Source organism: Nematostella vectensis, chromosome 9 (assembly GCF_932526225.1).
Source record: "Nematostella vectensis chromosome 9, jaNemVect1.1, whole genome shotgun sequence".
Taxonomy (NCBI): Eukaryota; Metazoa; Cnidaria; class Anthozoa; order Actiniaria; family Edwardsiidae; genus Nematostella; species Nematostella vectensis.
In genome coordinates this window covers 12,462,934-12,478,662 of record NC_064042.1, presented here as the reverse complement: position 1 = coordinate 12,478,662, position 15,729 = coordinate 12,462,934, and the positions used below count along the sequence as shown (strand labels likewise).

At 39.2% G+C, this 15,729-nt stretch overlaps 1 protein-coding gene and 1 long non-coding RNA gene across 3 annotated transcripts; both read left to right on the top strand.

The window, feature by feature from the left end:
* The first annotated feature begins 1,401 nt into the window (after positions 1-1,401).
* LOC125572246 lies at positions 1,402-2,368 on the top strand. Its single transcript, XR_007313695.1, has 2 exons — positions 1,402-1,675; positions 1,861-2,368. It is a non-coding gene; the product is annotated as an uncharacterized LOC125572246 (long non-coding RNA).
* A 3,736-nt stretch (positions 2,369-6,104) lies between these two features.
* On the top strand, positions 6,105-9,380 carry LOC116606651 (trichohyalin-like). Of its 2 annotated transcripts, none has more exons than XM_048733011.1 (3): positions 6,105-6,230; positions 6,559-6,960; positions 8,378-9,380. In XM_048733011.1, exons 1-3 carry the CDS (start codon positions 6,200-6,202, stop codon positions 8,527-8,529), a joined length of 585 nt encoding a protein of 194 aa, XP_048588968.1. In that variant the 5' UTR covers positions 6,105-6,199; the 3' UTR covers positions 8,530-9,380. The 2 variants fall into 2 exon arrangements, with proteins under 2 accessions (XP_048588968.1, XP_048588969.1); XM_048733012.1 differs by lacking the exon at positions 8,378-9,380 and adding an exon at positions 7,712-7,764.
* The last annotated feature ends 6,349 nt before the right edge of the window (positions 9,381-15,729 follow it).

Genomic DNA, 15,729 nt, shown 5'->3' with positions numbered 1-15,729 from the left:
CAGGGGGGCGCCGAGCTCGTAGAGTATCCTCCGGGTGGTAAAGTAGACGTGAAACTTTAGAAATCCCCTGATGACAGAGGGGAGCGTGGCGAAAGCGGGGTCGACTAGGGACACCCCACATCCGGCGGTTGCCCACCAGACCGCAAAGTTGAGTTGCTGTGGCCAGTACCCATAGGAAGGCTCCGATAGCCACCGGCGAGACTCCTTGGCGGACTTGTGCGTGACTATTGTCTCTTTGAATATGTCTCGGACCCTAGTCGTGAATGATTCGTCCTCAGCCACGTGTATCTCCAGCTGCGTAAGTAATGTGGTGATGTCTGAGGCCGTGCTCTCCACGGGGGTCGCGGGAACGGCGTAGAGCAGTTTTTGCGCGAGGGTCACACTGTTAGTTTCATGGAGTTATTTTTACTCCACTCAGAGAGTAAAAACTACTCTTTGCGATGGAGTACTTTTAAAGGAGTAATTTGAACTCCTTTATTGGAGTAAAAACTACTCCACTGAGGAGTATTTTTTTTGTTTACTCCCTTAACGGAGTAAGTTTTACTCTGCTAAGAATTAGTATCGAATGTTTCTTAGAAAAAGAGTGATTTTCACTCTTGTTGGTCAAATAATGGAGTAAAAAGTACTCTTTTCTGGGGGGTAATTTTAGCAGAGTAAAAGCTACTCCAACTATCTGAAGTGAAAAGAGTTATTTTTACTCCAGATGGTCAAGAAATGGAGTAAAAAAGTACTCCTTTGAGGGGGTAGGTTTTGAAGAGTAAAAACTACTCCAGCCATCTCGTGTTGAAAGAGTAGTTTTTACTCCAGCTGTATCTTTTTAGAGCAGTAACAAACCACACCAAATATATAAAATAAAGCGAGTTGTTTTTTTACTCTGAATTAGCTGAATTTAAGAAGGAAAACGATAGTCTTTATTATATAAGACAACAGATAAAAATAATAATTTATCGTATTTATTGTTGAGACAAAAAACTCTACCCTGTGCCTAGGAGTTTCCTAAGATTTCCTAAGTTCGATCAAAACAACAAAATATGATTAAACTTCCTAAAAATTCCTAGGATTTCCTAGTATAAGCAGTAGACCAGAAAATCGGAATAATTTGGATAAGAAAATCTTAGGAAGAAGATTTGAAGCATTCTACAATTTAGGAACTCTTAGGAAATCCTAAAAGAACATTTTCAATACAAGAACAGGCCTCACCATACTTGCATATATTGTCAGCTATACTACAACAATAGGAAATGTAATCAAAGACAGGCATTGGACTCGAACATGAGCTTTATGTGGTGTACTTCCAGAATTCGCTTAGAATAATTAGTACTGCATTGAAAAGAACGATAGGTAGGGTGATAATTGTATAAAATTCTTAGATCCGATTTGAGCATTATAAAATCATATATATTGTTTCTAATAGAATTGCTACTTGAGATTATAAAAAAAAGAAGTCCCGCTTTGCAGATAAAAGACGGCTCACCAGGGCCCGTAAAAGCAAAATGTACCGGGCGTCCCTCGCTTTAGTGGCCGATAGGGGCTTGGGCCCAAGGCGCAAAATCATAACGGTCGAACGAAAGCCATTATCACAGCCTCCAAACGGATAGCCGTTTATTCCCGTCTTTTCTACGCGTAATTCACCTTTTTTAAGGATTTGATGGCAGAAAATGGATTGAAGTAAAAGGTTAGTGTGTAATGGGCTTTATAATGTGATAGGTACAATAGTAAATGTGATTTGTGCGACCAACTTCAGCATCAAATCATCGTTCGTGAGCGGATTTCTCGAACTAGACTGATATGTTTTGTGATTCTTTGTTATCTTCCAAAGCAATACTACCTTCTTATTTGTTTCTCTTATTATCTTCGCAGGACATTATGATAGAGATAGTAAAATGTGCTCGAGTTGCAAAGCCAGAAAAGAAAGAAGTTTGGGGTATAAGGAATGTATCAATGCGTAAATCGCAAGAAACGAATAAAATCTTCGTAAACTTAAGTTATTCACTAATCACTGTACTTACATCTAAGCGCCTATGCTTTATAAACTGTTACTTGAAGCACAAAATTGAATAACTTAGCTTAGTAAAAACCTAGTAATCAGTCTTGAACCTAAAATTTGTCCAGATATTTTTTTTGAATATCTAATGTTACTGTAGTTATTTTTTGTCCGTATATTCTGATCACAGTAAACCCTGCATATGAAGAATCTAGTTATCTTTTCAAGCTAGCCTACCAGGTTCAAATTTAAATGGTGCATATAGAGGCATTAGGCTTCTAGCTACTTATCTGAATATACAAAGATGGAGGAGGTGGCAGTTCTTTTGGAAAACCGTAATGACGCCAAAAAGGGTAATGTTCAAAAGCTGTTAAAGTTGTTATAGAAAAATAATATTGTGTATGTTTGTTTCAGCTTTGTTATGTTGGAACACTTGTTAGTAATTTTGTCCTGGTACCTTATGTCAAATGACTATTATTTTTCAAACATTTTTTCAACTTATATTTTTGTTATTTTTTAAACTGAATTGTTTAATTAAATGATTTGTCAAATTCATAATAACGTCTTTTCCTTGGTGTTTCTAAATTACTCTAATTTCTCCAGTATTAACCCCTGAAGTAGGTGGAGTTTAAACGGCCATTTGGTAAAAACAGGGGGGGGTTGAAATCATCCCTTTAGTTACCCAATTAGTAGGGGGAAATAAAATAGGGAGTAAAAATTGACTCCCATTTTGAGGGTGAATTGTACTCTTTTAATGGAGTAACTACAAGCAATCTAGTAAATTACTCCACTTAGCTACCCCCTAAAGTGGGTAAAATTTACTCCCCTGAGAGATTAGGAAAAAAAGGAGTAAAAAATAACTCCATTTTGAGGGTAAATTGTACTCCTTTAATGGAGTAATAGAAAGCAACTTAGTAAATCACTCCCTTTAGTTACTCCCCTACAGGGGTAAAATCTACTCCCTTGAGAGAGTAGAAAAAAGGGAGTAAAAAATTACTCCAAAAAGGGAGTCATTTTGTACCTCGGTTTTTTACTCCCTTTTTGGAGTTAAAACTACTATCTGAAACTAACAGTGCAGAGACCTAGGGAAACCGGTTTTTGCGCGTTTGACTTGTTCGGCTATAGCGTGTTCGATATGTTCGGCTATAGAGTCTCCCGCCGCAACTGCCGCCTTCTTCGTCTCCTCCTCCTCCCTTCGGGGAATCGCCTCCTCGTTCAGCATCCGCCAGCCTTCCCAATCCATGCTCAGCCCTATTAAACACGAAGGCGGCTATGTTCAACACAATAGTGGTCCTACATGCTGTGTTCACCGGAGGCGAACTGACGCTCTTCTTCGAGCAGCCGATAAGGCGCCCACGCTTCGTTGCTCTCCAGCAGTGCTCGCTGTTTAACAGCTGGTATAATCTCGAGCGGGAGCATCAGATAACGACTATAGCCTCCCTCCCGCCCATCGCTACTCTGCCAGCCGGGCACCACACGGCCGAGTCCATCGTGTAAACGATCAACCGCGCTGAAAGCAAGATTCTGACCGCGAAGCTGGATCCCCTCACCGGGAAGATCGCGCTCGTGTCCAAAGGCGTTGCGTTCCTGAATGCCTACATGCACAATTGCCCCAATTATTCATGTACGTGAAACGGCCCCTGCCTACATGCACAATTGCCCCAATTATTCATGTACGTGAAAAATTATACGCTTGATATGTAGAAGGAGGGAGACGGGGCTGGGGGGCTCGGAGGGGAGATTCGCGCCTCCCAAACCTAAGATGGGGTTGGGAGGCCCGGAGGGGCGATCCGCGCCTCCCACAAGTTTCTATGAAACCCCCCATTCTCCCCCCCCGTTTCTTGTACTTGCGCATTTGGAAAGCTCTTAGGAGTGGATCGAATCCGGATACTTTACAGGATCGTAAGGTGACTTTTACCATTCTACTTATCATTGGTGTTTCCACTCTATGTTTTCTTCCTATAGGAGTTTGTGGGGCCATGAAGCTTGGCAATAGTTCAACAATCATTCCACGTCCGGCCTACATCTTTGCTTTGAATGTAGTGCACATGTCTTCGTGTCTGCATCCTATTGTCTACACGGCGCGTAATGGGCACTTCAGACGAGAACTTTTTAGACTTCTTGGAATCCTTGCTTTAAAGAGATGGTACAGACGACGCAATAATGCCGTAAGACCACACTTACCGTGTGCACCATCCATAAACTGACAAACCAGTATCAAACTGAGAGACGTGAACGCTAAATGACTTCATATTTAATGTCTACATTTATATGTCCTAACACAATTAAACAAAAAGCATGAGAAAACAGCTATTTTCATCGGCTGATTTAGAAAACCTATTGCAATATTTTTTTGGGATTAAATGTTGTGAATAAAGTTTAAACATTTTCAGATTGTTATTTCAAATATTCATCATATTATTTGCCTTTGAATCGTGATTGTAAAAGGTAACAGAAGGGTGGACTATAAAAATAATTCTTTCTCATTATATCCCTAAAACATCTTCTTTATATAATCGTTAGCGATAGCGTTTTTACGGAATAGCTGTTGTTTTCCTGTTATATTATGGAGAGCAATAGGAAAATGAGGCGAGCTAGTGTAAATTCAGCTAGTTTCTTTCATTACTATTAGTAGATTGTGATAGATGCCTTCTGTACTATCGTGAAAAATCGGCAGCATAGACCTCAATTGAATGCTCATACAGCATAAAAGATGAATGCATTGTTACTTTGCTTTAGGGTCTACTTAGACCAGTAGGAGCTGCACACGAAAGATATTAAATTATGCCATGTATATATCAAACTAGTATTTATACCCAGGTTGTCCCGTGTTAGTTTTCTTAGTGTTTGATATTTTTTTTGTAATAGTCTCTTCCGTCGACTGTAAGTATATCTTTGAATAAAATGGTAGAGTAGAGGGGCCAATAGGTTAGAAAACTATATTTATAATTACTATGTATACCCTCGTAAAATAAAGTTTTTTGTATTGTTCTGTATTCAATAAAAGATATGCTCATAACGCAGAACATTAATAGGACGTGATATATTATGCTATGTATTGGAATCGTTTGTCAAGTTTCTGGTGTTCCGCCAAGTAGTTTTTAGAGTGGTTTTCAAAATCCTGTGAAGCAAAGTGTAAATTGTTATAGTGTAATAGTTAAGCCAGAACAAAAGAGAACAAAGACATTACAATGTATTAGTACAAAATAAACTAAATATTATTTCACGGGTTTTTGTAAACCACTCTATATCCAGGTTAAATGGTATAACTAGAAAGACTACAGGCAAGCTGTAGAAAAACTAGATGGTCTGCCTAAGCGTGGTGTAGACCAGGTATAAGTGAACACAAGGTTCAAAAGGTATGTTGAACGCCTTTGTGAAACAGAGTGGTTGCTCTGACGTTTCGAGTAAAATCGGGCCTCAAGTATTTCATAAGAGGCTTTTTTAATAACTAGAAATTGTATTTTTAGGGCTTATCGGGTATCGTGAGGATAGCAATTTTCTGCATGCAGGTACTTTTTAGGGGTATTTTTCTATTTCCCGACGAGCACCCCTGACACTTTTACCCTGTAGAACCCCCCTCCTGGATTGCAAGCTAGCACTGTTTAAAATGCTGACCTGCCAAAAATGGCTCATTACCATCTTTCACAGTGATCTCTAGCAAAACCACATTTAAACTAAGTTTATCTGGAATGAAAAGTATTGGTCTAGCTAGGTAAAGCCAAACAAATCTGGATATTATTTAGTACCCTTTAGGTAAGGTAGTTGGCTGGAAACCACACATGAGAAAGTAATGATTGAAGATGCTTTCTGTAGTATCGAGAAAATTCTTAATTACACCTTTAGGTAGTGTATTATAGCGGAGCCCCATAGGTATAGAAATATGGTATAACTATGCGACTTGGTTTTTGTGGTCATCGCTCGGGTACCCTGTGTGTCACAATCCAGTAAATCGTGCAACTCCCAGGCCCCACTCACCCAACTAGAAAGGAGTCATCGTCAAGTGACACGTCAATCACGATGACGTCATGAGAATGTTAACTCACCAAAACTGGACATAACCGGTTTATAACCAGTCTAACTGGAAATAACATTTTTTACCACCACCCCCAAACTTCCGTACTTATGCTTTAAAGTTCTTTTATGAACAACGCAAACCCGCAAAGCGAAACAAGAAATTGAATATTGAGAAGTTTTTTTATTTCCACTGTGACCATGGACGACCTTTCACGTGGTGATAAAAGAGGTAAGTGCACAACTATTATAGTTTTATGTTTACATCCAGTAGGTATTATGTTAAAAAAAACAAACGGTTTTGAACTGAGTGCCTTTTTAAGTATATGTTAGAAAGGTTTTTCACGGATTTATTATCAGACGATACTAGCATGTTATTTTTAAGAATAAAATACTTCTATTGTACAGAGAAGAACGTGTGTGTACAATGGTTTTGTTAAAACTCGCGCCCAAAAACAAGATGGCGGTAGTCTTGCGCGCGCTTGTGTTTACTTTTTAGGTATATTTTATACCATTGGGCTAATTTTCATATCATGTAATCTCGTTTCGATCTATAATAGTTGAAGAAGAACCAAGAAGAGGGGAGGAGCGAAATAATGAGGGGGAAAGGTCACGCAGGCCACGAGTGTTGACAGAAGAACAAAGAGCTCGGAAGAGAGCGCGTGACCTTGTACTCACCGAGGAGGAAAGAGTGCGAAAAAGACAGAGGAGCTCCGAATACAGGTTAAGTGGTAAGCAAAGAGTCCGGAAAGGGCAAAAGGACTCGGAGTACGAACAAGATGAAGAGCAGAGAGCTCGTAAGAGGCAGAGAAACTTAGAAACACTCAACGCCCTGCGTGCAATGATGGCGGAAGACAGCTTGTTTGCTCAAAGGCAAAGAGAAAGGGCTCGTGAGCGACAGAGGGCGTCTAGACTCAGGAGAAAACAACAGAGGCAGCCCTCCACTGCTACCGCTTTTGTTGGTGAATTTTCTTTGAGTAAAATAATGTCTATATTGTATCGATATTCTTTTGTAATTGTATCGATATTCTCATTTGTTTTGTTTCTTCTTCTTAGACTAAGGCTTTCATTTTCTATTGAGAGTAAGAGCAAATACCTCAAATAAAGCAAACTAGAATCAGTAATGCAGAAATAGTTTATTTGTCATTTAGTTTATTTATCAAGCTAAATGTGCCAGATGTGGCATACTTAGCTTGGTTGTGTAAAATGCATAATAAGCTGAAACTGTTAAGCCCAATCCTGTTGAGTGAAATTCTCGTTCTGCATTATAATTGTTTGTAAACTTCGTGTACAGTAATCAAAAGGCCTATCCGAAAGAGAAATATTATAGACGTGTTTGTTTTTGCCAACTCAAATATTTCAAAATATAATAGTTGTCTTATTTCTTGTCACCTCAAATATTGCATAAATATCATAGTTGGGTTTAGTTTTGGCACCCAAAATATAATGCATAATTATTATAGTTTTTGTTGCATAAAATAATGCATAATTATGATAGTTGTGTTTTTGTTACCTCAGATGTTTCATAAATATTATAGTTGTGTTTTTGTTAAATCTCGTATACATACATACATATTGTAGGTGGTGATCTGTCGTATTTCTAAAAGTTTCAAAGTTTTGATGTTACCCCTTTTATAGTTAAAATATCAATTTTGCACAACAATTTTCAATGAAAGATACTTTAAATGACAGGTGTACTATTTTGAAATCCAGGAGTACAAGCATAAAGTCCTGTTAGCAGACTCTGCCATAGCAGACTATATAATTAAAAGATACCAGATGAATGTGTAGATGCTACATACACTAATTGTAGACACACTGAAGGTTAGATTCTAAACTGTTTTACATTTGACTCATTGCTGATATAAACATGGAGAAAGATATTCTAACACAAAGTAAGTTTGTATTTTTAAAATCCTTCTTTACTTTGCATACAACATAAGAGCTTTTTTCTTAGGGGGACCAGGTAGGTTTTAATTCCTTTTTCCCACTTAATGAGGTAAGTGTAAAAAAAACACTGATAAATTATTTAATAAGTAAGCTGTATATCAAGATTTTGGTGTAAATGAACCCGATTCACTTTGATTGTATGAAAGAAATATGGCTAAATGATTCCAGTCAAGTCTTATTTATCTGACACATTTTATGCTTTTTTCCCCTCAGTTCTCAAAGATGTTTTGCAAGGTTGTTGTGTGTCAATTACAGCATAAAAAAAAAATCGCATATTTACATGACCCATTAATTAATTGATATGTTACCCATGAACCTATGCCGGTATGATACATAGATCCTAGATGGTGTTTATTGGTGTATTTTAGGTGAGCCCTAACGTTTGGAAAATATATAATTTGATACTTCCTTAATCCTTTTTTTTTATAGAGAAGAACAACAACAAGATAAAAAGAGGTGATGCAGCTATAGGCGGCAGCAGTGGTGGTTTGTCTTCCATATTTAGGGGAGTGCTTTTGGTGCCTCCTCTAAATATGGAAATTAATTGTTACGTGGTAGACAAACTGTTGTCTCTTTATTAATACATGTTTTAACATTTATTATTTTATATAATACACCTATTTCAAATGAGGTTGCAATACCAATGTCACAAACTGCAGTGCTTCAAAGATATAAAATGAGCCAACAAATAAGCATAGATCAAAGCTTACCCATGTTTCTTTTTGTGTGTCTTTTGAATGAACAATCAGTGTTACCACACATTGATCCTCCAATGCAATAGCTTGTTTGAAATAGGTGTATAATATATATTTCAAAAATATCCTAACCCGTTATATTTTATTATTCTTCATCTAAATAACCAATAGGTTCTCATGACAATACAATATTTTATTAGGTTGTGCATGATTTTTCATTGCCAAATTATCAATGATAAGACACAAGCATAATTTTATACATGAATACTTTTTGAATGAACCATTTTATTTTTTTATGTCATTGCAATATTCATATTGTGGTGTGCACAATTTTTTATAGCCATGCACAATTTTTCATAGCCAAATTATAAAGGATAGGACACAAGCCTAACTTTAGAAATGAATAATTTTGAATGAACCATTTTCATTTCCTGTGTCAATACAATATTATTTCTATTATGGCTTGCACAATTTTTCACAACCAAATTATATGTGATAAGACACCAGCCTAAATAAATGCTTTCAAATTAAAAGCCATGATTTCTTAATAATTCAGAATAACACCTTTTTAACATCATGCATTTTTCCTACTTACGTGTATACACCACTTTCCTACTAAAAGCAATCCCATACAGCTTTGGCTTTTTCATGTCAAATAATGGTGCATTTGTACAATCATAATAAAAACAAGCATTCTCAAAAAGGCACCCATTTGTTAATAAAAGTATTTATTGTCATTCTCGTGCTCAATTCAATTCATTCATCCATCATAATCTTGGGTAGTCTTCCTTGGGGAGTGGAGGGAAATATATCAGTTGTTATTGAATACAAAAATTCATTAACTTGATACCCCTAAAGGATAGCAGTATCAGAATAACCATTAAACACCCCCTGAGGGATAGTAGTTGGGTGAAGTTTATACCCTAAAAGATGATTATCTACACCCCATCTACTTTTTGGGAGAGTCAAACCCCAGGGGGTGGGGGTCATGGCAGAAATTAGTAATGTACCCAAGACACCAGGATTTACTTGGAAATGCATCCCCTATATCCTTAAATTTGCTACAAGTATTGCTAAAAAAAAGTGCACCCACGCAGGCTCCGCTTTTAGGCAGTGCCTAAATCTATATATTAGACCAATAGTGGAAACATGAAAAATGACGAAAATGTCAAAAGTGTCGTTTTTATCGAAATTGTCGCTGTTTTGCTCTTGTTGATTTTTAAACGTTTTCCTGTCTTTTCTACAATCATTGTTTTTTTTTTTTTTTTGCAAATGTCAAATGTTAGTGTTGGATGTCTTTTTGTATTGGTCTCTTCATTCCACTGTAGGTAGTGTGGTTTTTTCAGTTTACATGTAACATAAGTAGTCCGCCATTCTCCTTTTTAATCTATCTTGGCATATTTTCTTATCATAGTAGAGCAGGGAGGGCAATAGGTTAGAAAACTAAAACCATACTTATGGTTACTATGTATTCTCTCGTAAAATAAAGTTTGTCCTGAAGAAGAGTTATTAAAGACAAAAATTAATCGAATACTAGGTTTTGGTGTCTCGTAAAATAAAGTTTATTGTATTGTTCTGTATTCAATCAAAGATATGTTTATAATGCAGAACATAAATTGAACTTTAAATCATGTCATTTATCGGAATTATTTGTCAAGTTTCTGATGTACCTCAGGTCTTTCCTTATTTTCCCCGCCAAACAAAATTCATACCCAGATTGTCGATGCGTTTTTATTTAGCAAAGCTAGCTTAAATTTAGCTAAATTCTTTCTTTATCATCGGCAGATTCAGATATATGTTTTCTTTACTATCGAGAAGAATCTGTAGCAGAGAACTTAATTGAATGCTCATACAGCATAACACATAGTACGCACGAATCATATCTCATAGTGCAGAACGTAAATAGGACAGGTTGTCCCGGCAGCTAGCTTAAATTCAGCAAGATTATTTCTTTAATATCGGTAGATTAATATAGATGCCTTTTAAATAAAGAGATAAAAAAAAAATGGAGTAGCTAATCACTCTCCTCGCAGCTAGTGGTCGAGTTGAAGGCAGCCGCCATACAACTCCTATCTGACATATTTCTGACAGCTTTTTATACTATCGATACAGCAGAGAACTTAATTGGATGCTCATAAAGCATAACAGATGAATGCATTGATACTTGTTCATAGTTAAGAGGGAGATTTATTAACTATCCTTTGTTTTAAGGTCTACTTAGACCAGTAGGTGGTACACAGGAATGATATCTCATCGTGCGAAATAAAAATTCACTTTTTGCGATAATAGTCGAGTTTCTGTGATATCCTGGAATATCTCAAAAAATCGCAATAAATCCAAATGAAGAAAAAAGGTGCGAGATCACACTTTGTGAAATTCAAAGATATCTTTGAATATCGCAACGACGCAAAAGACATGAATAGCTCGTTTGCGATGTTCTACGATTTTCCATGATATCGTATTAGGCGAGTTCATTCCGGCTTGAGAAAAGAAACTAGTGCAAAAGAATTTGATACGCATGGGTCGACCTTTGGATATTCTGCGATTTTTTTTCAACATTTAAAATTAACTGTATTAAAATTATCCGAATTTGAAGCACTGTTATGCATGTTATGCATGACATTTCTAAAACGCTTAGTTTTAAAGCGGCTTATAAAACAAAAGAAATAAAACAAAAACAGAAAAAGCAATGAACAACATTTGACAAATTAAATGAATAAAACCCTTCTAAAAATATATATACAGTGGAACCCCGGACACCCTCGGGACTTTCATAAGTGTCCGTATTATCGGGGTGTCCGTATTAAGCGGGCTTTGTTTTGTTAGTTAAACGACTTTGTCTTCTGGAAGAGGCGACTTGAAATAAGAAGTCACGTGACTTCTTAGTTCAAGTGTAATTTTTCAAAAAGTATCATAAATTGCACGAGCCCGTAGGGCGAATTTGAGACTCTATTTAAAGCACACGAGCGCAATTACGAATCGTATGATCACTTATAAAAAACACAAATTAGTAAAGTCAAGTTTTTGTTTGGACATTGAATCTCAAAATGATCATAATATGTTTTTTTGTTTGTTTTAAACGCGATCCCCTGATAGAATAGAATAGCCATAGAATTGTTCTGTCGTATTTTTTTGCTTAACACCCGAGTGTTTTTTGCCCAGTTATATTTTTACTTATTTTTATCACCCGATGAGTGTTTCTGTCCCGTTATAATTTTGCCTTAATTGTTTACTCGGTTATTTCCTCCCTCTGATTGATGTTGCGCTATATTCCTCGAGGTTCACGTGGGTAAAGGTCAGTTATTAAGAAACTCATAAATAATCATATAGAACCATATTATTCCAGCCCGCTGTAGACTTGTATCAACATTATGAATCAAGTCCTTAAATGATACAACTTTTGCATTTTGCTTTTATTGTTGTCGTTCTTCTGACAGGTATTGGGATTAGTGGATCGAAGTGTTACCTGGAATGCCGAGCCTAAGCAGCTCCCCGTGGAGATCGATGCTCAAAAAGCAACGATCTCCACAGGGGCCGGGGTAAAAAATTCCGTTGTTAAGAGCGTGCGGCACGATCTTACGTTCTGTAATCAACATCACCCAATTAGAATCCGCTTTTTTGCATACGTCATTCACCCCTTGCTGGCTGCCTGGGATGTCGCCGACTTGTACTGGTTTTCGTTGGATTGTACCGGTTACATTTTCTTAGCGAATCTCCGTGATTTTAGTGAATTTTATCGAGTTTTAGTGATCAAGTCAAAATGACCTCCAAGAAATTTGTTGTTGTGGAGTGGCTGAACAACGCAGAGGATCGTCGCGAGTTAACAGTTCTCAGGGAAAATGAAGTTTTGCGCCAGGGTGGTTTGGTATCGGTGGTATTCATTGCATTGCAGCAGATCACATACCAAGACTTTACGAGGCAGAAGTGTTGCAAAACTTCGAAGTTAGGCTTCCTTTATTTTATCGTTTTATTTATAAAATAGAGACCTTACGCAAGGACGTCCTGACGGCGCATGTAGAACGCGAAAATTGGAAAATGCCGTTCTAGATTTGCCGTCGCGGACGACACGCCGTGTTGTGTGAGCAGTTCCTGAGCGCGCGCGCCGTTCTTGATGCCGTCGTTCTTGCGTAAGGTCTCTGATATAATAATAGAACTAAGCAACGGTAGCGCAGAGAATATTTCGGGTATTTAGTCTGAGTTCCTACTGTATTTCTTCTTATGCTCACATTCGCATTGACTTCTGTTTCTTGAGGAACGTCGATGCTATTATCTTTTGCGGCATTGTCTGGCTCGATTTTGGATTTCTTTCATCCACAAAATATTAAATGCATTACTAGCAATTATATGCTAATATAGCCGAATGTAAATAACTTTGAATGAACACATCTCTTTTTCACAAGCATCGTCCTGTTTTTTATTTCATCAGGTTGTCTCAGCTTTTAAAGTAACATAGCTACATATCCACAACAAAAGTAAGTGGGACACTTCCCATACGAACAACCGCCAACCCCCTCCCCCAGATTAATATTGGTTAGAGGCGATTTTTCAGCTCAAAAAACAAGCAGTAGCAAGATGATCATTTGCCCTCCAACATTGAGGAAGGGGGAGGGAAAGTGTCCCATTAGTTTTGTAACAGACATATGTAATTATTTACTCCTCACACGTCAGTAGTATATGATAGTGCCGATATCCTGGAATTAGCATATTGAGCATATTTAAATGAGGATGACGTCATAGGACCTGTCAAAAGGGAACCAATAAAAAAAGCAGAGGTATATCCGCAAATTAGCATAGTGAGGGGATACAAATGAGGACCCAAAGCTGCTCAGGAATGTATGGAATGTGACAACCCGTCAAAGGACCTGTCAAAAAAGAACAAAGGGTTAAAATTGAATCGTTTAATTGATGCAAAAGCAAAAATAACCGGCTCAGTAATGTGGGGAGGGAGGTGTTATTTTGTTAAGAAGGTAGCTTGCAGGGTTCAGTTAAGTCTTCACAGGGTTTGAGGTATGAAGTGTTTTTGTGGCGAGACCGTGAAACGTTCAGGCGCTTCGGTACGGTGTGGCACGGAAGTGGACTACGCCAACCGCGTGGTGGGCTGTGGATTCTATTACACGGAGGAGCAAGTGCTTGATATTCGGAAGGCCATTCCCGAGGGGACCAGAGTGAACGAGTTTCCGAATTGTGAGCACGACTTGATCACTAAACCCTTGGTGTCCGGAAGCGAAAAGAACAAGGGCCGTGTGTACTTCAAGTGTTGCGTTCCAGCCCCCAACCTTCCGTGTGACAGTTTTGTGTGGGCAGGCGAGCGGCCTTAGGAACTGTCTAACATATGGCGCCCGTCTCAGGGGATCCCAACATCTTCCGAGGAGGAGGCGAAGGAGGAGATGGTGGCGGCGACGAAAGCGGCGGAGGCGCTGTACCAGGCATTCCCTCAACCACCCACTAAGAAGAAGAAGAAGAAGAAGAAGAAAAAGAAGAAGAAGAAGAAGAAGAAGAAGAAGAAGAAGAAGAAGAAGAAGAAGAAGAAGAAGAAGAAGAAGAAGAAGAAGAAGAAGAAGAAGAAGAAGAAGAAGAAGAAGAAGAAGAAGAAGAAGAAGAAGAAGAAGAAGAAAAAGAAGAAGAAGAAGAAGAAGAAGAAGAAGAAGAAGAAGAAGAAGAAGAAGAAGAAGAAGAAGAAGAAGAAGAAGAGGGCTGTGCTTTACAAGCCTGTGATCAAGGAGGAGGCGGAGAAGAAGAAGAAAAAGAAGAGGGAGAAGGAAGCAAAAATGATGATGATGTTGGCGAAGAGAAAGAAGGAGCTGGAGCGGTTGCTTCTCGGGCGAGGAAACGGCGCCGAGAGGATGGAACTGTAGAAGGTTAGACTGAGATGAAGGACACACCTTCGGTAGAGTTAGCGGACGAGTCTAGCGTTAGTGTTGATGTCGTCGATACGTTTCCCATGCACAGTGTAATAAACTATTTTGTGTATGCGGTGGTGGCCCTCTTATTTAAACGTCAGGTTGCTGAGATTGGTTTTGATACACGTGTGTTAGCTTTGTCGGTGAGGGGAATCGTGATGGGTGGGATGGGTCTCTTATGGGGGAGTTTGCGTGGTATGATGGAGGACTTGGGGATGCCCTCTCGGGGCCGTCGTGTGTGGTACGATTTGATGAGGGATTGCGTGCATCACTTAACGGTCACGGACGTGTACCGTTGAGGTCATGAACGGTGTGTGCCGCCAGCCGTGGATGTGCGTCGGTGAGAGAGGGTAGGGGGGTGGGTGAGGAAGGCGGCCGCGGAGATGTGGAACGCGAGGGTGATTCGTTTAGGGCCCGCCAAAGAAGCTTAGAAAGAAGCTTAGTTGGTCCGTGTCGCTATCGCTGCTATCACTCTCCGTCAGGTCGATACAGGGGGTGCAGTGTTTTTTGGGAGAAATCATGGCGGCGGTTGTTCCTGAGGGTTCTCCGTCCTTTTCGAGGGTGGCTCTCTCTCTTTTGGCTTTTTCCTCTTTCCCTCTCTTTTTAGCCAAACGCTGTTTTTCTTCAAGGAATCGCAGTCTTTTGGCCTTCCTTGCCAGCTCACGGGCGCCCGTTTTCATCGCTACGGCGGCGCGTGCCAAGCATCGGTGACTGCATCGGTGACTGCAGAACCCGTTGAGTGGGCAACAGCGGCAGGTCACGGTGCTAGAGTCCTCTTGAGGTCTTGGGAACCGTGGTCAAGCTGGGTGGTTCATGGTTTTTTTTCTTCTTTAGGATCCTTTAGTGCTTGTTTTGTGGCGTCGTGAAATTAAAAGAGTTTTGATTGCATGGCGTGTTTTTTAAAGGGTGGCGTGTTGCTCACGGGTTACGTTTTCATTGGTGCTTGGTGGACCGTTCTTTTGTGCTGGCGGTGGGGTCTTTTTAGCGCGGGGTTTCCTTGGTTGTTTTGGCGTGAGGGTTTGCCAGGCTTTTGACAAGGTCTTCTTTTTTATGGATTGTCTTGGTCTACGTTGTTTTCGTGGGGGTGGTAGGGTCTCCTCGGTTTTCGGGGTCATGCTGGCGGCGTGTTCTTTCAGAAGTTGGGCCACGCGTTCTAGCTGGTTACCGACATCCCAACAGGCAAGGC